Below are 24,850 nucleotides of genomic sequence, written 5' to 3'. Positions count from 1 at the left end.
TATTTGACAGAGAAAGAGAGCACAGCAGGGGGAGCAGCAGGCAGAAGGAGGAGGAGAAGCAGGCTCCCCACTGAGCAGGGAGCCCTGATGCAATGCAGGGATTGATCCAAAGACCCTGGGATCATGGCCTGAGCAGAAGGCAGACACTTAACCATGGAGTCACCTAGGTGCCCCTAACTCTGCTACTTTGGCTTTTAGAAAATAGCACTTATTTGTCTTCCCATTACAAATAAGGTGGGAAAATTGTATCACCAAGAACAAAGGATAGGATATAACACTTAACACTTCATTCAGTTACTCTTTTTTTTTCTTATAGTCACTTAAACCAGTTACTGGAAACTATAAACACGTCTAATTTTTTTCTTAACCTGTTACCTTTAAAGTATGGCCCAACATTTCATTATATTTCTAAAACACATCCAAATCTATCAAAGAGTCACATAAGTCTAAATTTTTAGTTTTTTTAAGATTGTAAAATGAATATGTACTTCGTAATATTGAGCAAACTTAAATATTCATTGGATCTCTGTTTTATAACTATCATTCCTTGCTCCATCTGTCTAGCTTTCTGACTCTGTTTCCAGTCCCCAACCCTCACCTCATTCAGACTCTCAAACTATTTCTTTTGTCTTGGACCATTTAGTTTATTGCTCTTACTTTATTCTCAGTGAGCAATATACATAATCAGCAGTAAGGTAAATCTATCATCTGGAAAACAGCTGAGTCACTATTTAGTATTATATAAACTCATCATGTAGGACCCTCACTTCTCACATTACATATGGGTTCAGAGTATTCTCATTAAAACCCAGGTCTGGGGGTACCTTGGTGGCTCAGTGGGTTAAGCCTCTGCCTTCATCTCAGGTGATGATCTCAGGGTCCTGGGATCGAAGCCTGCATGGGCTCTGTGCTCAACAGGGAGCCTGCTTCCCCCCCCCACTCTCTGCCTGCCTCTCTGCCTGTTTATGACCTCTCTCTCTCTGTCAAATAAATAAATAAAATCTTAAAAAAAAAGAAGTCAGGTCTGGGACAGGAGAATGGGTTCTCCATCCAAAAATAGTGAAATTTTCTCTGTATTATTCTTCATTGGTTCACTTATTTGTAAAATATTTTCTGAAGCCTGTTTTGTACAAAGTTAATAATTTAGGGATATAAACATACATTTTAAAAATCTCCTTTTCTCAAGGGAGCTTATGATTGGGCATTGGAGGGGAATATACAATAATTAGAAATAAGACATTAGAAATGAAATTAAGGCAAGATCTCATTGGAGCACTAAGCTAAATCAGTTCTGATTGGTTATCACTACAGAATCGATATTTAAATTGAACTTTGGTGAAAAATAAAATATTGACACATGGTAAAAGGAGTACCTAGAGAAGAGAAAAGTTTTTAGAGGATAGAGAAGTAATATACAAAATGGTACAGGAGTAAGAAATTGCTTTTGGTGTCCACTCAACAGCAAGTAAACTGATGTGCCTGTGATCCCTAATGATGTAAGAGATGAACTGAAACGTGTGTCTGAAAAAATAACATGTATAAGATCATCAAGGTTCTTGAACTATGAAATAAAAATTTTGGATTGCACCATATAAAGGATGGGAACCACTGAAATTTATTTAGCAGAGAAATGACACGATATCCTCTTATCTTATTTTGTAGAGTTCATACCTGATGTTTCCTTTGTTTCCAGCACTTTCCATCAGAGCCCTTATAACCTCCATACTTTTATTTGGTCAAGTCCACAAAATATCTTGCTTCACCTCTGTGGGAGGTATTTCATCTTTTCTGTTAAGTTTTGTAGGACATTTTCCCAGGATCGTTTATATACTTCTCCCATCTTCTTTCCTTGTGCTCAGACTATACATTTTTTTATGATTCTTGTATAATAATTTCTTTACTTATCTGTCTCCATAACTTGACTTGAATTCAGGGTGAATTTATCTCTTTGGTCTTTGTGTCCTCAGTGTGCTTCTAACATGTTGCCCTCTATATGCCTAATATAGTTTAGTTGACCGAATGCTGAGAAATATATCTTGGTAAGAAAAGTTTGTCATCAGTGATGAAAATACACTGAATAGCTAACTGTGTAAAATCAGACATAATAATTTGGTGGTCGCTGTAATGGGAGATCATGAGAGAATAAAAGAAGGTGAAGAGAGACAGGAAAGGAAGACACCAAAGAAGTAAAGATGGTTAGATGGGACTGAGGCATGGGGACTGATTTGAAGATGACACCAGAAAACTTGGAGAAAGTTTGTATATTATCAAGCATGGGATTGACTTTGCTAAAGGAAGATAATGAGCCTCTTTTGGATGATCTTTATTCGATATATTTGTTGTAAATCCAGTTTTGTTAGCTATCTGGGAAACATAATCACCCCTCCTTAAAACATAGATGTGGGCAACTGTATCTTTTGTATAAAAGCCTAAAAGTTATCCCTAAGCAATTTGGGCTACAGTGAGACCATAGCAGTGAGGAAAAAAAAAAAAATCAACAGAGAGAAAAATGTATACCTCAGCCTATTCCTTAGAAGCAATATAATATTATCCACTAATCTTAAGATTTGGGTGTTCCAAAGTTAGAGTTCTATTTAAATCTTACTCAGCTGATTCAAAATTAATTTTGTGTTATTTTTCTTTTGCTTTTCTACAGTATGCCGTCTGGCTAGTCCTCTGGGTTACCTGGAATGTGTTTGTTATCTGCTTCTATTTGGAGGCTGGGGACCTCTCAAAGGTAATTTGCCATCTGATTTGCCTGAATCATCAGTAGTGTGTTAACAAGCCTCTTCCTAAATAAGGCAGAGTTACACCCTGCTCTAGTCACTTAGATCCACCTTGGATGAAGGTAAATTGAAAGATGCCCTCATCCAAATATCTGCTTTTCTACCATCAAAGATATGTTATAGTTTGTCAAAAAACGTCCTTTTATTAATGTAAGCAAAACTAGTGTGAAATAATGTTTATTACAGTGACCATCCTGTGTATTTTTAAAACATTGACTGACGAGAGATTTCTGAAACAGAATATGAACATTTTCATTTTGAAAATTTTTTAATTTTTGAAAAATTTGAAGGTTTTTGAAATCACTTAGTTTGTGTATTACTGTCCTAAAGGTTTTCCTGCTTGGACCCAAATAGCATCGCAATAGTTCAAACAATTAATGGATTTTAGTTGAATAAAATTGTTATCAGAGGGATGTGATTAATTGAATGCATAGTCTAGGAAAGACTTAAAATACTTACTTCTTCTCATAGGTTTTTTATTTTGTGCTATCCTCCTGTGAGTGTGTTTATGTTTGCTTGTGTATGTATATTACTATTATATTTCTAACATGAATGCTTTTGCTATTGAAATAATGTAGTTTTTAGATCTCTAAAACCAACATCCTTCTTCTGTTGAAATGCAATTACCAGCAAATAAGCCAAATGAGATAGTAGTAAACCCAGCTTAAGATACTTGCCAGAGGGCGCCTGGGTGGCTCAGTGGTTGAGCCGCTGCCTTCGGCTCGGGTCATGGTCTCGGGGTCCTGGGATCGAGTCCCGCATCGGGCTCTCTGCTCGGCAGGGAGTCTGCTTTCCTCTCTCTCTCTCTGTCTGCCTCTCTGCCTACTTGTGATCTCTGTCTGTCAAATGAAGAAATAAAAATTAAAAAAAAAAAAAAGATACTTGCCAGAGTTGCAAACTTGTCCTTCATATCAACTTTTTTTAAAGACAGATTTTAAAGTGTGCTATACCCTTTCCTAATTAGAGCAGAAAAACCCCCTGCAAAGATAGGGACGTTTTTAAAACCCAGAGATGATAGCCTGCATTGAAAGGTAAAGAGAACTAAAAAGTTGCCAGGAAATATCCTTGTAGGATTTTATATTTGAGAGGGTGGGAGATGGGGATAGTGATAATACCCATTTATAATCTAGCATACAGGAGCTGCACAGAGCACTCTGGGCATTTTCAAGGAAGTTTATTATTTAACTGTGATGTGGCTTTATATCGAGTATAAATAATCTTGATTATTTTGCTGAATGGCAAATGATGAAGGGTAAAATAAGAGGTGACATTATGGCATGAGATAGAACCAAAGCTTCTGGAACCTGTGGTTTTATGATTGGATTTTGGGCACATCCTCACTGTGGCCTTCTGAGAACTCTGCTCCTGTAGATGACATTGCTGAGCTTCTTGCCAGGCATTGTCCTCCACACTCTTGGCAGCAGGCAATCCTTTCCCGAAGGTGCCGTGACCAACGAAAAGAAATTGTTCAGGTTGACTATGAGAAGGACATAGACAAGACAGCTGCTTAAAACTCACACTTCCTCTGTACCAGAAAAACATACCTGCTTCCCAAGACCTGAATCCCTTACCCAATTTATACACCCCTGCTGCTCTATAATCCACTTTGTTCAAAGAAATTCTATACTAGAATGATTTTTAATGATATTTTTTATTTTAAATAATCACCTTAAAAACTGGAAGGCATGTATTCAGATATATTGGCTGAGTAAAATAATCTAGCGGATCAGAGTTTATAAATGTCATATGTATATATATATATGGAGAGAGGGAGATTTGAGCCAAGCTGCAGAAATGTTCTGTAATGGTGCTCACTTCTCCAGGTGATCACTGCAGGCACAGAATAAAGTCTTGTGATCTCCTGACCTCAGACATGGGCATTGAATCCACAGTGAGGGCACATCTAAAACATCGTTGTTCAAGACACTTGCAAACCAAATGACTAAGAATTCTTCTATTGCACATAGGCAGGCAGTGTCTATCCTTTGGAAATGAAGTAGTTAATATTCCCTTTTCCTTTTCATCCTATAAACCAAGGCAAGACTCTGCAGAGCCCATGAAAATTTAATAATTTCCTTTTAACAAATAATCTAAAGGAAAACCATAAAGGGCAAAGTTATATAGTTATCTCTACCTGATTATTTCCTCCCTTGCCTACGCAGCGGGTTTGAGAAAGCTGTATTTATACCATTCAATCCTTTAGCTTCTGCAACTGCCTCACATTCTCCGAGCAATGCAGTGCCAGAAGGGAGCAATGGTGATTGAAAAGTATACAGATATATGAAAACTCAAAAATGGGACTCCTGAAACTGTTGATAATACTTAGATTACAGAATATAAACTGTTTTTTCCTCACTCCACCAAAAAATAAATGAAAATAGCTTGGCCATAAAAGTGGGCCAGTTTGTTGGAGGCTGAGGGAGAAATATTGGGAAATAGAATTGAGGAGGAACTTCTGTAGACTTTATATATGTGAAAGAAGTGTGTTTATTTCCATAAAATATTTCATAAATAGGTGATTTCTTCATGATGATTATAGGCAAGAAGCGATTAAAAAGTGATAATTATTAAGACAATTTTAATTACCTATTAGAGTTCAGAATTTTCTGTTGTCATTTTCCACAGTGCCTTTTCTGCTAAACTAAGTGCCATGTACCTATGAGCGATGAGAGATTAGAGTCATTAACCAACCCGATGTATATATTCAGTGATTAAATGGTTTAATCACAATAATATGACACACGGGCCTGACCTGTTTGATCTTCAGTTTCCAGGGCTCCTGGGTGGCCCAGTGGGTTAAGCCTCTGCTTTTGGCTCAGGTCATAATCTCAGGGTCCTGGGATCGAGCCCCGCATCGGGCTCTCTGCTCAGCAGGGAGCCTGCTTCCTTCTTTCTCTCTGCCTGCCTCTCTGCCTGCTTGTGATCTCTCTGTCAAATAAATAAATTAAAAAAAAAAAAGATCTTCAGTTTCCTTATTACCTACAGTTGTATAGGTAATATATTTTGTTCATCAAAAATTCTGTGTAAACCCAATACAATTATTAAACTATCAATTAGTATATTTTAATTATTATTCTCATGAACCTAAGGGAAAATAAAAGTAACCAACCAGAGAAACGGCTTTTTAAAATTTTTTTCTTAGTGAACTTGACAAAATAATAGGAATTAATGTAAAACAGTACATAATATGATAGCAACAAATAAACATTTATATTGCATAATAATTATTTCTACATTATTTACATTAATGATTTAGATACTAGTGTTATAGCTGAAATCCTAAAACATCCTACAATGTGTTACTTCCTGGGTTGATATTTTAATAGATGTTCTGTTAAGAAACCAGAGATGACATAACTTTGTAATCCAAAGTGTCTGCTAACTTTGTTGGCAATTGCCTTTGAGCATTAAATGTGACTTGGATTATTGGATTAATAGTTTTGTGAACTCCTCATGTGAATACTCTTATTGTTGCATTGTATTATTCTGGACAGTTGTGATTTTCTTGCTCACATATCAAATAGAGAGAAATGGGAATTAATCCTAGCTTTCAACTGAGTTGACTTATTTTGAAAAGAGAAGAGATCTGCTACTTATTCTGTAGTAATTTTGAACTTCAAAGTGCATAGTAGTTAGAAGGAAAACACAAGTAATATGGCAATTCACCTATTAGGTTCAGCACCTGGGAAAATGAAATTTATGAAATAAGTTTGAATAGTAATACCCAGGGAAAATATATAGTGGTCTTCGGGTTATCAGTAAAAATCTGTATCCTATTGGATGTGATATAATTGTAAATTATTCCAAAGCTGAAATTGTATTCTAACACTTTTATTTATATGACTTTTTTGAGCGCTTTGTTTCTACTTCTATAATTTATTGGGCAACATTAGAGAATGATGCACCTGTCTTTAGAAATAAATTTACAGAGCCTAAAGGAGTAACTAAGGGTTTGAGTTACACTTAATGCAGCCCAATTTGTTTGTGTTTAACCCTTTGAGAATCGGGATACAGATACTTATCTCTCAGGCTTCATTATATTATCAGAAACTTCTCTAGTTAAACATAGCCTAAAGCAATTAGTTATGGCTAGTGATATGTATGTTTCAGAATGAACACCTTTAATAGCAACCTTTAGAAAGCTGTGATATTTTAATAATTTTGATAGTTGCTTCTAAGATCTAGATATAAATTTTCATTTTAATAATTTGATAGATTAAAAAACCATGAAAGAATATGAGCTGTTTAAGCTTCGGGGAATAAAATTGCACTCTTACAAATGTAAGAGACAGGAAGAAAATAAAACCTATCACACACTATAGGCAACAGGAAGTAAATCCTTAAAACCAGATGCAAGTACTGTGTAGAAAAAAATATATACTATTGCAACAATCCCAGTTTTATTCCTTCTTAAAAAAAATATTCATTTAAAGAGGTATCTGATGTTTGGATATTTTCTGCTCATTGGAATCTGTGCCTATATCAAACTTTGCTTTTATGATTTCATACAGAAAAAAGATGGTATGGAGAGAAATCTGCTATAATAATTTTAATTGAATTAATGCTATTCTCCAAGAAGTAAAAATATCTATGCAATTAGTCATAAAAAAGAACACCTCTGATAATTATTTAAGACTAAATTTAACAAATATAAAGAGGAAAATTGATTGGATTTTTTAAAATTTTGCTTTTTTACTGTAAAATGCATATACTTAAAGAAAGCTTCACTTAACTATTACTAAACTAATAGGGAAAATTTTCATTTCCCAACCATCAAAGTAGATTTTGCTTTAGGATGTAGAATAAAAATTTTCTACATGTTATTAAGAATTAAATATAATGCAATTTTGTCCCCCAAATAGAAATAAACTAACGAATTTTACTTTGGTAAAACCATCACTGCCTCTCTTCTCTTGTTTTCTTTAATAGTATATTGAATTACACTGCCTGTTTTCTTACTTCCTCAGTTCACTTTGCTTATTTTCCACTTACTTTTTCCAAGGAAAATGGTCCTTGAACCTTTCTACTTCTCTGTCTCCATTCTTTCACTTGAAAATGCATTCTACTGTCATAATTTAAATTATCGTATTTGCACATATAGCTGCCAAATTTCTATCTTCAGTGCTGACCTTGTTGCTAAGTTAAAGCACCACATCTCTAACTTTCTGATGGTGTCATGTCAATTCCATTGTCACTTTAAATTCACCATGTCCAAGAAGATTTTTCATTATTCCCAAAGAATCCAACTTTCCTAATTCACATCTGACACAGAGGAGAAAATAAATGGCAAATTATATTTTGAAAAATGAGCAAAAGAGGGAAAAAAAACACAATTTGGCAGAGAGGGGCCTACAGAAATATTTACAGTTTAACTATGAGTTGAAGCAAGAAATAGACTTTTTAAAAAATGTATAGTATCTGTGTGTGTGCATATGTATTATAAATTTCAGACACCAACAGTTCACAAACAGTTGTGAAGTAATGATATTCTGAAAAGGCAAATCACCACAAAGAAATGAGCTGATTTCTTAAATATACTATACTCTGGGGGCATTTGCTGATTCTGATGAGAGAAGGAAGCTAAGAATCCAGGCTTTGAATCCATACTTGACTGTTTCTGGAGTATGTATAAATCAGGATAGCTTTCAGGGAGAGGTCATTAAGGACATGGACGGTTGTTTTTTTGTTTTGTTTTGTTTGGGGAATTGGTAACTTCTGTACGACTAAAAACATAAATAGGAATACTAAAAGCAGAGTAAAAAATTGGGGACAGCCTTATAGAATGGAGATTGAAGATAAGAGTGGGGCTATACAGAATAAACTCATGTTTGAAAAATTTGTAGAGTGAACCAGGGGCAAAGGAGAGGTATGATAAACATTTCCAGAGCTAAAATCCAGGCTCAACTCAGTATAGTCCTTCATTAAAATAAGTTGATCAGCCATTCCTTCATGTCTTGTTGAGGAAAAAGGGAAACACCTCAAGACAAAGATAACATTATCTTAGTGTTTACAGTTTATTTTTGTGCATGTTATCAGGCCATTGACAATTCTAGACATGCTAAAAGAGAGAACCTCTTACTGAAGTGGAAGAAAAAACAGACAACTGAGGCAGACCAACAGATGATGCAAATATTTTAATTACCTGGTAAGGACTTTAAAAAACCAACATGTTGAAGAATATAACATATGTAATATGTTATTAAGAGATAATATATTTACAGATGAAAAGAAAATATACTTAAAGATTAAAGATGAAGGATTTACTGTCACAGTGTCAGAATCTATATAAAGAATTAAATGGTAATTCCAGAACTGAAAAATATAATATTTAAAAGCAAGAACTCATTAGGTATATGAGTTCTTGAAATATTAGAGGACAAGATTGGTGAACTGAAGGCAAGGTTAATAGTAAATATCCAAAACAAAGCACAGTTAACAAACAGAAAGTAAAGAATTAAACTATAAAAAGAATTTCAGAAAAATATAGAGCTCAGCTATAGGCTCAGTATATAAATGTTGAATTTCCAGAAAGAGAAGAGAGATAACAGTGGACAGAAGAAATATCTGAAGAGACAATGACAGAGAATTTTTCAAAACTGATTAAGTACCTAAGCTCGCAGACTCAAGAAAACTTTCAGATCTCAAGAAGAATAAATATCAAGAAAACCACATTCAGGTATAGCCTAGGATCACTGTTGAAAATCAAAATCAAAGAGAAAAATCTTAAAAGCCATCAAAGATGAAAGACCCATTGCCTTTAAAGAAACAACAAAACGACTGACAATTGAACTTTCAACAGAAACAATGACTCTAGAAGGCAATTGAATGACACCTTTAAAGTCCTTTAAAAGCAACCTAGAATTTCATTCCCTGCAAAAATATGGTTCAGCAATAATGGTAAAGTAAAAGTATTTTCAGGCAACAAGAACTAAGATAATTCACTACCAGCAAACATGCACTAAAAGAAATACATGGAGGATACTTGTGATGAAAAGAGGGTGTTGTATGAAACTGCTGAATCACTATATTGCACACCTGAAACTAACATTACACTGGATGTTAATTAACTGAAATTTAAATAATTTTTTTTTTTTTACAAAATGAATCTAAAAAGAAATGCTAAAAGGCGTTCTTCATGTTGAAGGAAAAAAAAAAGTCGCAGAGAGAAAAGTGGAATTTCAGGAAAAAAGTTAATGGAAAGGATAAATATGTGAGTAAAAAAATGCAAAACCGTAATAGTAAAGTCTCTTGGAATTTAAATGGATGCAGAACTAAAATGCATGACAATAATAACACAAAAGGTAAGAAAGAATTAAAGTGTTCTAAGTTTCTAATATTAGCAAGGAAAGGGAAAAGATAATATTTATAGTAGATTATAATATTTCAAGGATTAATAATTTCTGGTATATGACTAAAAGAAAGCAAAACTGCCAAAACCAACTGTAGATGAAAAAATTAAATAATAGAAATTATTAAATAATCCAGTGAATCTAAGAAAGGAGAGAAACTAACAAAAAACAAGGAAGTGAAGAAGAAAACGAATACCACGATGGATGTTATAATGTCAAATATATCAATAATTACATTAAGTGTAAACCAAATACTTCACTTAAAAGACAAAAACCACCAGTCTGGATAAGGATACAAAACCCAATATATGTTATATATATTATATGTTATGTTATATATGAGATACATCTTAAATATGAGGATTAAATTTGAAATTAAGAAAAAGTAGAACATATATATATATGTATATATATACATATATGTATATGTATATATATACATATATGTATATGTATATATATACATATATGTATATGTTATATACAAATATATATATTATGTAAACACACACGAAACATCATGCAATTCTAGTATCAGATGTAGTGTTTAAAGCCAGAAGTAACAGTAAAGATAAAAAGGCTATGCCTCTAATGATTAAAAAGGTCAATCCACATGAAGATATTACAGTCAGTATTGCCTGAATAAAACAATATAGCTGCAAAGAATATAAAGCAAATATGGAAAGAATTAAAAGGAGAAATAACCAAGGGTGCCTGGGTGGCTCAGTAGGTTAAAGCCTCTGCCTTCGGTTCAGGTCATGATCTCAGGGTCTGGTATTGAGCCCAACATCAGGCTCTCTGTTGAGCAGGGAGTCTGCTTCCCTCTCTCTCTCTGCCTGCCTCTCTGCCTACTTGTGATCTCTCTCTCTGTCAAATAAATAAAATATATATATAAGAAAAAAGGAGAAATAACCATATCTACAATCACAGTGGGAGGTTTTTAACCCACTGAGCCACCCAGGCGCCTCCACAGTGGGAGGTTTTTAACACTCCTCTCTGCATATATCGATCAGATCAAAATTCAAAAAGGACATAGAATATCTACACAACACAATTAACACATTTAATGAACATATATAGAATACTTACACCTACCCGTGTAAAAGGATGCATATTATTTTCAAAGGCACAAAGAATATTCAATTATGGGGCGCCTGGGTGGCTCAGTAGGTTAAAGCCTCTGCCTTCAGCTCAGGTCATGATCCCAGGGTCCTGGGATCAAGCCTCCCATCAGCCTCCCTGCTCAGTGGGGAGCCTGCTTCCTCCTCTCTCTCCGCCTGTCTGCCTACTTGTGATCTCTGTCTGTCGAATAAATAAATAAAATCTTAAAAAAATATATTCAATTAAAAATGAGTCAAAATATAGAAAAATCAAAATATAGAATTACTTGCAATTATCCAGCAGGTATTCTCTGATCAATGTGTAGTTAAGCTGGAAAATCTGCTACTGCTTAGAAATTAAGCAGTACACTTCTAAATAACCAGTAAACTCGGTAGGTTGGAATGGAGATTAGAAAATATTTTGAACTGAAAACCTGAGACAACAAAGTTAAAGAGGTGATTACAGTAAAATATTTGCCCTTACAGGGAGATGTTAAAAGAGAAGAAATGTTAAAAAATTAATGATCTAAGTTTTCATACCCAGGAACCAGTAAAGGAATAGCAAATGAAACTCCTCAAAAGTAGGTTTGAGGGGCACCTGGGTGGCTCAGTGAGTTGAGCCTCTGCCTTCAGCTCAGGTCATGATCTCAGGGTCCTGGGATCGGGCCCTGCATCGGGCTCTCTGCTCGGCGGGGAGCCTGCTTCACCCTCTCTCTCTGCCTGCCTGTCTGCCTACTTGTGATCTCTGTCAAATAAATAAATTAAAAAAAAAAAAAAGTAGGTTTGAAATAATGAAGAAACCAGAGCTCAATGTATCTAGAACAGAAAAAGAAACCAATAAAGCCAAATTAGTTTCTTTAAAAATATTAATAAAATTGGGGTGCCTGGGTGGCTCAGTGGGTTAAGCCTCTGCCTTCGGCTAAAGTCATGATCTCAGAGTCCTCTGGTCAAGTCCCACAATCAGGCTGTCTGCTCAGCAGGGAGCCTGTTTCCCTCTCTCTGTCTGCTTCTCTTCCTACTTGTGATCTCTCTCTGTCAAATAAATAAATAAGATCTTTAAAAAATTAATAAAATTGTTAAAAACCTATCAAAAGGGATCAAAGGGAAAAAATAAGTAAAAGTACATTTTGCTAATATCACATTTTAGCAATATAGATAAGAGTACATTATGAGCAAGATTAAGCCAATAAATTTGACAATCAGGGTGAAAAAGACAAATTCTTTGGAAAATATGACTTGAAATAAATTTAACACCTGAATAATCTTATCCATTAAAAAAATGAATCACCCCCGCCCCAAAAAAGAGTCTATCATTAATTCAAACATTTCTGGGGGTGGGGGGGGGACAACACTTCATGTGCACATGGCTTTAATAGTGAATTCTTAAAATCATTTAAGAATGTTCTAATACCAGTCTCATGCAAATTCTCTCAAAGAATAAAGTGGGAATGCTTCCTGTCTTATCTTAAGAGCCAGAATAACGTTTCTTATTAGAGTTATGTAAGACTGTAAAATCCTATACACGTTACTGAGTTAAAATGTAATAAGGTAAATGAAAATAAAGAAAAATGCTAAATATCTCTATGACTTTATAAATAATTATGAATTATTTTTTCATACTGTATTATAATATTTAGTGATATTTCCTACCAAACTTTAATTTGCCAAAAGGCCATATGTCAGCAACATTAACTGAGAGAATGTCTGTCACTGAGCTACTACTTAACAGTGAGGAATTATAAAATCAATTAAGAACATTTTATTTTTTATTTTTTAAAGAGCATTTTAGAACTTTATAAATAAGCCTTTGATACATCATAAAACAAATGCAACAAGTTGCTCTTATCAGTGCTTTCTATGTATTTGTTTACTTAAATGTCCTTTCTTCAACGGAGGGATCATGTTTTATTCATCCCAGGGCCAAGGGAAACAACAGACGTATAAACAGTGCTTACTGGAATGAATTCAAATCCTAATAGAATGGATTTCAAATGATTTTTTTTTTAAATTTTACTTATTTATTTGACAGACAGAGATCTCAAGTAGGCAGAGAGGCAGGCAGAGAGAGAGGAGGAAGCAGACTCCCTGCTGAGCAGAGAGCCCGATGCGGGGCTCGATCCCAAGACCCCGGGATCATGACCTGAGCCGAAGGCAGAGGATTTAACCCACTGAGCCACCCAGGCGCCCCTAATAGAATGGATTTCAATAACTGTCGAGCTCCACCAGATAAAGCTCCTGGAAGCATTCCCTTCTACTACACCATTGCATGGGTAATGGAATCACCATCTCTCGGGGCTGGCCCAGCACTCTCTGGTGGCAGCAAGCAGAGAGAAAGTAATCCAAGCAACTAGCCACCAAATCAGTACTTATCAAGATGAAGAATCATAGAAATCACCTGGAGATCTTTTTAAAATACAGATTCTGATTCCTTTGGAGTGAGGCCTGAGTTATTTCATCTCTAACAAACTCCTGCATGATGACATCTGTATTTTTCCATTAATCATACTTTCACTTGTAAGGCTTAGATTACCCAAAACCTTTAAACAGCAGAGTTCTTATTTTCTGACTTTTGTTTAAAACAGTGTGGATCTTGATATTTGTGCATATGCAAATTTGTTACCTGATTTATGACTTGATACTGATTCTAACCAAGGTATCAAGAAGAAACAAAACAGATTACCCAGAGTCCTGGGAAGAATTTATGCTTAAATTCAATCTTTAATATCCCGGTCATAGGTAGCTTTCCTTTATGTGGCAAAATACTTTCCAGGAACCTCCACATACCTTTTTCCATGATGGAGCTGACCAGCCATGCCTCTAATTTTACTTTGTTTACATATTCTTTTATTATTATGCCTGATTTACAGAAGCTGAGGATCCCTATTCTCAGAGTAACGAACTTGTGGTGTATCCAGTACAGCTCTGGTTGAGAACTACAGGCATATCTGAGAATTGCCACTTGGAGTTTGGCCTTCTTCTCTTGTGATTAAAACTGAAAACCATTTCACCATTCTGCCGTTTCCTTTCTTACTTGAGTCATTTTCTCTTTCCACTATAACTAGAGGGCAATGTGCAGTTTCTATGACTCTAGTAAATTAACTGCTTTAGTTTGTATTTTCTTAATTTGATATCTTTCCCTCTTGCTGAGTGTCCCTCCAGATGCCCCTATCGGTACAAGAATCCCATATTTTCTTTTGTGGGGCTTAACTGGTATTTAGGTATTGAATGGAGAACCTTCCACCTAGAAGAGTCCCCATGAGCATTAGCAATGTTTTCGGGCGTGAACAAGCATTATTTCTTGTTATTTCAAGCTGGATGATTCACAGGCATCATAATGTTAAATGTTGGTAGAATATTTTCCCAGAGAAGAAACAATGAGAATAGGCAACTTGACCATCTCCCTGGAGTAGCAGAATGGTCTCTGAGTTTTAACTTGTTTCCCCTAAGTCTCGTTACTTCAGGTAAAGTTCAATGTGTCGGCCTCAGAATGCTGATTCAGCTGCAGTCCACCCTTTCCCACTTTGTCAGCTACATCCAGTACATTCTTTTTAGGTTTGGGCTTATATGGGCCTAACTATTCACTTTACAATCTGCAGGGGTCCCTGGGTGACTCAGTGAGTTAAGCATCTGCCTTCAGCTCAGGTCATGATCCCTGGGTCCTGGGATCCAGTCCCCTGCTCAACGGGGAGTCTGCTTCTCCCTCTGCCTACCACTCCCCATGCTTGTGCACACTCTCTCTGTCAAATAAATAAATAGAAATCTTTAAACATTAAAAAAAAATTAAATTTAAAATGTACTACGTGAGGTTTTCCTTATCCAAACTTTCTCAGCAACATTTTATTTTTTCTTATAAATCAAAAACTTTGGTTTCAAAGCTTTATTTCTTTTTTGTAAAAGATTAGTTCTTTATTTATTTGAGAGCGAGAGCAGAGTGAGCAGGAACATGAGTTGTGGGGAGGGGCAGAGGGAGAGGGTGAGGGAGAAGCAGGCTCCCCCAACTGAGCAGGGTGCCAGAAGCTGCTGGGCTCAATCCCAGGACCCTGGGGTCATGACTGGAGCTGAAGGCAGATGCTTAACTGGCTGAGCCACCCAGGCACCCCCAAATCAATCAATCAATCAATCTTTCTTTCTTTCTGTCTTTTCATTTTTGTGATTTTATTTATGTATTTGACAGAGAGAGACACAGTGTGAGAGCTAACACCAGCAGGGGGAGTGGGAGAGGGAGAAGCAGACTTCCCGCTGAGCAGAGAGCTGGACACTGAGCTAGATCCCAGGACCCCAGAATCATGACCTGAGCTTAAGGCAGATGCTTAACAACTGAGTCACCCAGATGCCCCCCAAATTTTATTTCCGATAGGGACTTTGAAAAAGTCTTTTGGAAGTTAAAAAAAAAAAAAGAAGAAGAAGAAGAAGAAAGAAAGAAAGAATAAAATCAAATCAAGCACTAGCCATTTCTTTCTTTTTGCATTACTACTAAAACAATGATAATTCTTTTTGAAGCAATGAGGATGTCAGTGACTCACTAAGGAAAGTTTGTAAAAGAGAAGTACAAAAATAAAAGCACTCAGACTAATATTGCAAGATAGTATCCTGCTGGAAATAAAAGGAAGTCAGATACAAATGTGGTCTACACAATTGCCATCCCTGTTTGTCTCTAGAGCCTAGTCTATAGAGAGCCTCCTAAAACAGCGTTTTTTTCTATCCCCAAATAGTCATGCTTTTATAGCTATTATAGTATATTTTATAGTCTATTATTTACAGATCCCATGTAAGAATATGAAAATGTGTTTGAATTGTGAGTCCCATGGCTTTAAATTTAGAAACGTTCTTTTTAAAGTTGAAAACCATTGAATTTTTTTTTCATTTTTTGTCTTTTATTTTTTTACAATCACCTGAGACTTTTATTTTTTAAATTTTTTTATTTTTATTTTTATTTTAGTTTAAACAACAGAAATTTATTTCTTCACAGTTCTGAGGGTTGGAAGTTCAAGATCGGGCTGTGTGTCAATAGGGTTGGTTGCTTCTGAGCTTGGCTTGCAGATGGATGCCTTCTTACTGTGTCCTCACATGGTCTTCCCTCTGTGTGTATCTGTGTACTTATCTTTTTTCTTTTCTTTTTCCTTTTTATTGTGTTATGTTTGTCTCCATACAGTACGTCCTTAATTCTTGATGTAGTGTTCCATGATTCATTGTTTGTGTATAACACCCAGTGCTACATGCACTCCATGCCCTCCTTACTACTCATCACCAGGCTCACCCATCCCCCACCCCCGTCCCTTCTAAGACCCTCCATTTCTTTCCCAGGAGTCCAGAGTCTCTCATGGTTTGTCTCCCACTCCGATTTCTCCCCCTTCATTTTCTCCCTTCTCCTGATGTCCTCCATGCTACTGTAATTTTTTAAAAACCTTGGAATAATTGGTCCACATTAGAAAGATCTCCTATTAAGTAGGACCTTAGATGCTGGAATAGTTCCAAAATTCACTTGAGAATTATATCCAGTTCAGCATGGTCCATCTAGCCCCACGTGCTCTCAATCTGCAATAACCTTATCAAAATCACACCCTTCACTGTTAAACCATCATTCTAACATGACCCCTGGAACTCATTTGGAAACTAAATTGAGATTGGCAGTTGCCAAATTAACTTTAGAGGGCAGAATATCAATCTCTTTGTCTATGGATTTACTCAGGGACAATTGATGCTTTGATGAACTGTGGGAAATTATATAAAAATATAACTCAAGCAATATTAAATAGTGAAATAAATGAAGTTTTGTTTTTGCTTCTGGTATCCAGGATCATTTGGCTAGAAAGAGCAAATAAGTGACTGTTTTCTGTGCTTTTCATATGATAACTAAACTACTTTCTTCCATTTTGTACTTAAAATTTACATTAAAAATGCAGTTGAACTTTGGGTTGGTAGTTTAGTACACTATAGGTAACTAGGGAGCAATGTTCAGTAAATACTATTATTAGACACAACACAATACAAAGAAAATGAGATTATTTAAATCCCTTTTCTGACTGAGAATTGTAAGAGGGAATTTGAAATATTTAAGTTGTTTTACGTTCCAACATAGCTCTTAAAATGTTACTTCCCCTTCTCTTCTCTTCTTTAAAGATTTATTTTTAACAGTTAGAAAAGCAAAATGTGTATACAGCTTGATGCAACGAAAAAACAGCTTAAAAGGGTAAAAAGGGGAAGATGGCTCACTAATAAACAGCCGCTTGTAGAACATAATTAGCTTTTCCCCCTTCATTAGCACATGTGGCCTGCTGGAAGAATGGGTCTGATGGTAACTGCAGGACGCCAGGCTTTCCACACTTGTGGGTAGTATAATATATAAAACTGAAATAATTAAGAGGTATTTCAAGAAATCATCTTTTTCATATTGTAAAAACTAGGCATATGGTAGCAGAGTAGCTGCACTGATACCGTAGGGACACTCTGTCCCTTTTCCACTCTGACGGGAAAAGTCTCTAGTGACAGGTCCTTCCATCTTTCATTTGAGTCACAAGTGAGAATGAGTTTGGTTCTCTCAATTAGTCCTGAGAGGGGAACCACATCATACAATTTGGCACACCCCGCAGTTGTTTCTGAAGCGATCTTTAGCTACTGAGGCTTTCCGAAGGGCTGTGACTCTCCTGGGGGTACTCCGGATGCACCAGACTCACCAAGGAGCACGCAGAATGGATCGACTCGAGCTTCTGCCCTCTGATTTTATGAGCACTGAAATTAATCCATTAAGCATTTTGTACACCAGACCCCCCACTACTTACTTTTCAACACATTTACATTGTATGTTAACTGTGGCATCATAGTGCGCGGCATAATGAGTTCGATTTTTCTTGTCTTCTTGCTTTCTGTTTCCTTCTTCTCAATGGAAGAAAAAAAAAGATAGCTGAGTTTAATATTGCCAAATACCCAAATAATTAGTACTGCTGGATATTTTTTCTCTTTAAATTATTCCTCAGAAAATGTAAAGCCAGAAGCACAGTTTGAAAACAAAGATAGCAGAATATTATCTAATAAATAAAATGGATGTGAATGTACAGTGCAAAAACCACAAAGTATTAATTGCTAATGAAATAATGAGAAAAGGGTGTTTCACAAGCAACCTGCTATCCCTGGAGAAATGGGCCCTCAGTCCATGACCACTTCCATCATTTATTAAGAGTGGAAATTATAGCAACTTCATGGGTTTCTTTTAGAAAAGTGGAAAAAAATATTGTGAATGTGATTTATAAGGGGTATAACAATTTCCGGGTTTCGATCACTTGTCTGGTTGTAAGCTTCTTTTATTTTCTGAATGATTCTATTCTCTTGAGTTTTGCCTAAGATCAAAAGCTCTCTATAGGGGCACAAGTGACATGATCCTATTTGGAAAACATTGTCCCACAGTCAAGCAAAAATGCAAATGAAACACAAACCCACGTATTTTCCCTGACAACTATGAAATTACTAAATCGGAAGACATATGAAGAGTGAAAAAGGAGGGGAATAAAGCAATTACATCTTCAGAGTAAAGGAGAAACTGGAATGGTTTGGGCGATACATTTGCTGCTACCACAAAAAGCTCCGGTGACAAAATATTGTAAATGATCACATGAAGGGTTATTCCTTGAAGAAACTGAGCTTCAGAATTTCATAGTCTCACAGGATATTTTGTAATCTCTATCATCATTTGACCATGTTTTGGGCCACATTTCAAGTTATATTCTCCCAGAATGAGTTAAAAGCAAAAGCAACATGAAAAGACAAAACTTTGAACAGCACACTAGGCGGGCAGTCTGGGACATCTATTGCCCTCACATCTCTAGGGTCTGTTCGATCTGCATTTGTGTTTCCTGGAGCTGTCTGCTCCAGGGCATTGCTCTATCCACATGGAGGAAAACCAGTCTTTCAAACTCACTAGGATTGTTGTCCTGAGGATTTTTAATGATTTTTTTTTGTTTGCTTGTCCTAATTGATGAACTGCATGAAAAGAGAGGATACTCAAGCTCCTTCATATTGAAATATACTGTTTATGAAAGCAAACACAGTTTAGAAGTTGTTAAAAAAATATATTAACATGAATAAAAACAAATCACCCTATGTGGTGACTTTGCATTGAATTTTCTTGTATTTTCAGAGTATAACCTCAGTTTGTATGTCAAAATTACATACATCTAAATTGCTGGCAAATACTATTCTGCATTATTATTCTAATTCTTGTTCAGCTTTTAAATTTCTGTATCATATTAATATGCTTCAATAAAAAAACTAGTCTTTGTTAAAGTATTTGGACATTACAGCTTGCTTTTTTTTTTTTATTTGAGTGAGCTTAAGCACAGTAAAAAATAACTCATTTTTCTCAGCTTTCTGAAAATGTAAGGAGTTTGAACATTATTCTAAGTGTGATGAGATTTTTAATATTATTCTGTTTATAGAATACTTTTCTATTTATAGAATATCACCAGGACTATTGTGAAGATATTCTCTAGAGGGACAAGAAGAGCAAAAGGAAAATTAGTTTGGACACTTCTCCATGTAAACTATAAATGATTTGGATTGAAATGAGGTGGCAGTGATGACAGTGACAAATGTCAAAAGGATGATGATGCCACTGAAGATTATATCTGGTTATATTCTCGATATCACATGAGGTTAGGCAACAGGATTTGCTAATGTTGTGGATGCAGGCTGGAGGAAGTGAATGATCAGGGTTGAGCCTGAGCCACTACGAGAATTCGGTGTTTCCATTTGATGAGATGGGGGAAGACAGGAAGAAGATCTGGGAAGAGAGAAGGGTTATGTGTGTAGAACCAGTTGCTCTATTTTGTCCATACCATATCTGAACTGCTCATTAGACATCCCAAACAGTCTTGTCAAATAAACAGTAGGATATGTAGGTCTTTCGTTGAAAAGAGGTACACACGTGCGTGTCCACACACACGGGAATATTACTCAGCCATAAAAAGAAGATATTGCCATTTGAGACAATGTGGATGGACCTAGAGAGTATTATGCTAAGTGAAATGAATCAGACGGAGAAATCATATGATTTCACTTATACGTGGAATAAAACAACAACAACAACAGACTCTTAAAGACAGAGAACAAACTGGTGGTTGCCAGAGGGAAGGTGGGTGGGGTGGGAATGAGTGAAATAGAGAAAGGGAATTAAGAAGCACAACTTCCAGTTATAAATTAAATAAGTCATGGAGATGGAAAGGACAGCATAAGGAATATAGATACTATAATAATAATGTACTACTGTAATATGTAGTAAGTATTTCTATTACATATGTAATATGTAATAATATCTGGTAACAGATGGTGACTACACTTATCTTGGTGAGCACTGAATAATGTATAGAATTGTTGAATTAATATGTTGTACACCTGAAATTAATATAATATTGAATGTTAATTATGCTTCAATTTTTAAAAAGTGAAAAATAATAATAAAAGAGGTTTTGAGCCTCTTTTAGATGTCAACTTATGTTATCAGTAGATAAATGGGGTTTAAAGGCACACAAAAGGAGATCTCTTTGGGAAGACACATAGAGAGAGGAAGAGACCTAAGGACTGTGCTTTGGGAGCTCTACAACTTGGCAGATCTGGGAGAGGAGGACCCAGACAAGGAGATGAGGGAGGAGTAGATAGTGAAGTAGGAAGAAAGGCAGACTAGGTTGAGTTAAAAAAAAAAAAATTAAGATGGGGGAATGATAAATTGTGGCAAGAATGGGGATTGAAACAGAATATCAAACATGGGAAAGTGGGAGTTACTACAGACTTTGGGGAAAAAAAGTGGTGTCTATGGAGAAATTGTAAAGAAAGCTTTATTAAATGATCTGAGGTGAGAAAATGAAGAGAGTGAGTAAAGCCAGCTTCTTCCAGGACTGTTGCCTGTAAGAGGCAGAGAAACAGGGCTGCAGGAGAAGGAACCTAGGACAGGCTAGGGAGGTTGGTTTGTTTTTACATGCTTTGTCCATGCAGATATTGGAGAATGTTTGTATGTTCATGGAAACAGTAGTGAGAGAGAAAAACTCATGGTATAGGAACAAAGTTCTTGAGGAGCTGAGAAAAGAGGAGATTCGTTGCTCAAGTGGAAAGTTTGACCTTAGAACAAAGACAGTGCATCTGTTGCAAGGAGGAAATGCAGAGCTGATGGTTATAGATGCATGCAGACTGGGAGGATTAGTGGCAAGACCATAAACTCTCTTAATTGTTTCACTGTGCTTCAGTAAAAGTAAGGGGCAAGAGGCATCAATTTGAGGGGTAAAGTGTTTCGGGCTTTTTAAATTTAAATTCAATTTAATTAACATATACTGTATTATTAGTTTCAGAGGTAGAAGTCAGTGATTCATCAGTTGTGTATAACACCCAGTGCTCATCACATCACATGCCCTCCTTAATGCCCATCACCCAGTTAACCCGTCCCCCACCCCCTCCCCTCTAGTGACCCTCAGTTTGTTTCCCTGAGTTAAGAGTCTCTTATGGTTTGCCTCCCTCTCTGCTTTCATCTTACTTTATTTTTCTTTCCCATCCCATATGATCCTCTGTTTTGTTTCTTAAATTCCACATATGAGTGAAATCATACGATATTTGCCCTTCTCTGACTGACTTATTTCGTGAGAGGTAAAATTTTTAGGGAAAAAAAAAGGAAGTCAACATTTTGAAGAAACGGGGTCGGGAATGTATATGAATGGAATGGCTTACGAGAATGAACTTGATTTTCTAACAAGAGTGATACAGATGTGCTGAGCCATCAACATGGTTGTCAGGTGTTGCCTATGACCTGTGAAGTTCCTGGGTATGGACTCTTGAGGCTGAGCAGCAAGTGCTAGGAACCAACACAGTCATTTGCCTGTAACTGTTACCACATTAGCTTCATGATCTTTTGAACCAATTAAGCAAATTAGACTTCAGAACTGACTAGCAAGTGAGCTTGTTTAGCATCAGTTTTCTGGGCTCGTTCCTTCCATGTAAGGTTTTAAGTTTTGTTTGTTTTTAAACAAATTATTAGTAATGAAAAAGCAACATGGAAGCGTCCTGTCATAGATATAATTAGAAATTGGGTCAAAGTGCTATGTGCTAAGACATAAAAAGCATTGTATATATCAAGGGAAAATATCTGGCATCAATCTAAATACCCAATGGGAAGAGAATAGTTAAGTAAGTTATGATACATCATATACAGTTTATTTTATAGTTCTTTTAAAATAAGAAATATAATTCTAAAACTATAATAAACAATTCTATAGAAAGCAGTTTTTTTTTATGTTCTGTTAGCCACTGTATAGTACATCATTAGGTTATGATGTAATGTTCAGTGATTCATTAGTTAAGTATAACAACCAGTGCTTATCACAGCATGTGGCTTCCTTCTTACCCATCACCCTGTCACCCCCTCCTCCACCCTCCTCCCCTCTGAAACCCCCAGATTGCTTCTTGGGGTACATAGTCTCTCATGGTTCATCACTTTCTCTGATTTCTCCCCCTTGGATTTCCCTCCCTTTCCCTATGGTCCTCCGTGCTATTGCTTATGTTCCACATGTGAGTGCAACCATATGATAACTGTCTTTCTCTGCCTGGCTTACTTCGCTTAACATAATCCCCTCCAGTTCCTTTCATGTCGATGTAAATGGCAGGTATTCAGAATTTCTGATGGCTGAATAATATTTCTTTGTATATATGGACCAGATCTTCTTTATCCATTCATCTGTTGAGGGGCATCTCGTCTCCTTCCACAGTTTGGCTATTGTGGATATTGTTGCTATGAACATTGGGGTTCCTCAAGATGTTAAGAATAGAGCTACCTGATGACACAGCAATTGCACTACTAGGTATTTACTCCAAAGATACAGATGTATAGGAAAGCATTCAGCATAGGCAAGACAGTGTCCGAAACACTCTGGTCAGGCTTCCCAGCCCCTCCAGCTCCTGTTCACCTTGCAGACTTTTTTCCAGGATGTTCCCTTCTGCTATTCCTCAACCCTTCGAGCACATTCTTGTTTCGATCCTTATTATGTTTATTTCTTCTGCCCAAAACCTTGTTCCTCAAACGGTCTCATTCCCTACAACCGCTTTCCTTCATATAGGTCTCCAGTTAAGGGTCAAGTTCTCAAAAGATCTTAGACTATTCTGTCTAAAATAACTGCTCCAGCTCTCACTCCTGTTACCTATCTTTACTTCTAATCATAGCCCTTGTAACAGTCTGCTATTACTTTTTACATTTACGTGTCTACTTGTATAATGTCCATCTCTCCTATGAAACCAGGAGTTTTTCTGTGTATTCTAAGCACTGAGCACAGTGCCAGTAGGAGCTTACTATATATTTGTTACAAAAACAAATTAACAAGTTGATTAATTATATGACTTCATTAAATCACTATTTCATTACAATGAGTTAATGAAGTAATAACATTTTAATAAACTCTATAAAGATATAGTTGTTCTTGGAGATCTGCTCTTGCTCCTTCAGAAAGATTTCGCTTCATTTAGGTATTAATAACTACCCAAAAAGAACCAGCAGAGACTCTACACAGCAGATGAAGTATCCAGCCAGGAAAAAATATCGAGCTAGAGCAGATGAAAATCAGAAGAGTTGTTTCCCATTTAGCCAGAGAAATTATATTTCTTTTTGCTTCTATCCATTCGTGAGAAGATAGGGTTGGTATTATCATTTTATCCAGGGAGCGAGCGTGATATAGAATTCAGAAAGGGGAGAAGGACACTTTCTAAATGAAGAAGCAGAGAAATTTCTAGTCAGAATAAACACCTCTATCAAAAGACTGTGACTTCCAGATCTCCATCAAAAACTTTATGACACAAAAATCCTAGACCCAAGTGCTGCCACACATTTTATGTAAAGCTCAGTCTTTTAGATTAACCCTTTGTTCTTGGTTCAAATATAGACCCCCGAGAGATGGTAGCATCTGATGGTATCTGGTTGTGGCTTACACTGGAGTATGAAAGTACAATATAAGGGAAGGTTCTGAACAGACCATGGGAACAATGAGCTTTGAAGTGTTTGTGTGGGGCAGGAAGCTGCAGAGAAACTAAGATTTCAGAGCACCCTAATTGGAGATAGAAGGCTACTTAGAAGGAAAAAGTCACAAATTCACAACTTGGGGCTAAAACTGGCCTTGCTAAATCACATACTGTATCACTGCCTTCTAGTCACATGCACTCATGCGAAAACACACATAATGATTTCTTTTCATCCAAGTGTGATCAAATGAGATTTGGAAAATGGCCACTCAGTGAGATTATTATAATGAATTTGAATCAATGATTTTTATGGTAAAGAACATAAGATTGTTTTGACCTATTGTTTATTTTTCAGTTTGGATAATACAAAAAATATTTTTTATTTAAAAAAAACAGGCAAATGCTAACCAGTCAGAACCCCAGAGTATGAAATACATTAGTACAGTAGAAGATGGCATTAAATAGCTCATGCAAAGAGATTTAGCCCTGAGTATATGCACTGTGTTCCCCAAAGCGAATTTAACTTGATCCATATTTTCAAATTTATTTCTTTAAAGGTTTATTCATTTATTTGAGAGAAAGAGAGCACAACCAGAGGGAAGAGCCAGAGGGCGAAGGAGAAGCAGACTTCCCGCTG

The 24,850-nt window shown here is 36.1% G+C and overlaps 1 protein-coding gene across 2 annotated transcripts in view; it reads left to right on the top strand.

The window, feature by feature from the left end:
• Positions 1–24,850, top strand: part of NKAIN2 (sodium/potassium transporting ATPase interacting 2) — a 1,028,170-nt gene that overhangs the window by 552,287 nt on the left and 451,033 nt on the right. For both annotated transcript variants that reach the window (XM_046006830.1, XM_046006829.1), the window contains one exon: positions 2,657–2,737. In XM_046006830.1, the coding sequence (XP_045862786.1) occupies positions 2,657–2,737 (81 nt within the window). The remainder of the gene's footprint in view (positions 1–2,656; positions 2,738–24,850) is intronic.

Source organism: Meles meles, chromosome 5 (assembly GCF_922984935.1).
Source record: "Meles meles chromosome 5, mMelMel3.1 paternal haplotype, whole genome shotgun sequence".
In the NCBI taxonomy this organism is placed as follows: Eukaryota; Metazoa; Chordata; class Mammalia; order Carnivora; family Mustelidae; genus Meles; species Meles meles.
This window is presented reverse-complemented; position numbering and strand designations above follow the sequence as displayed.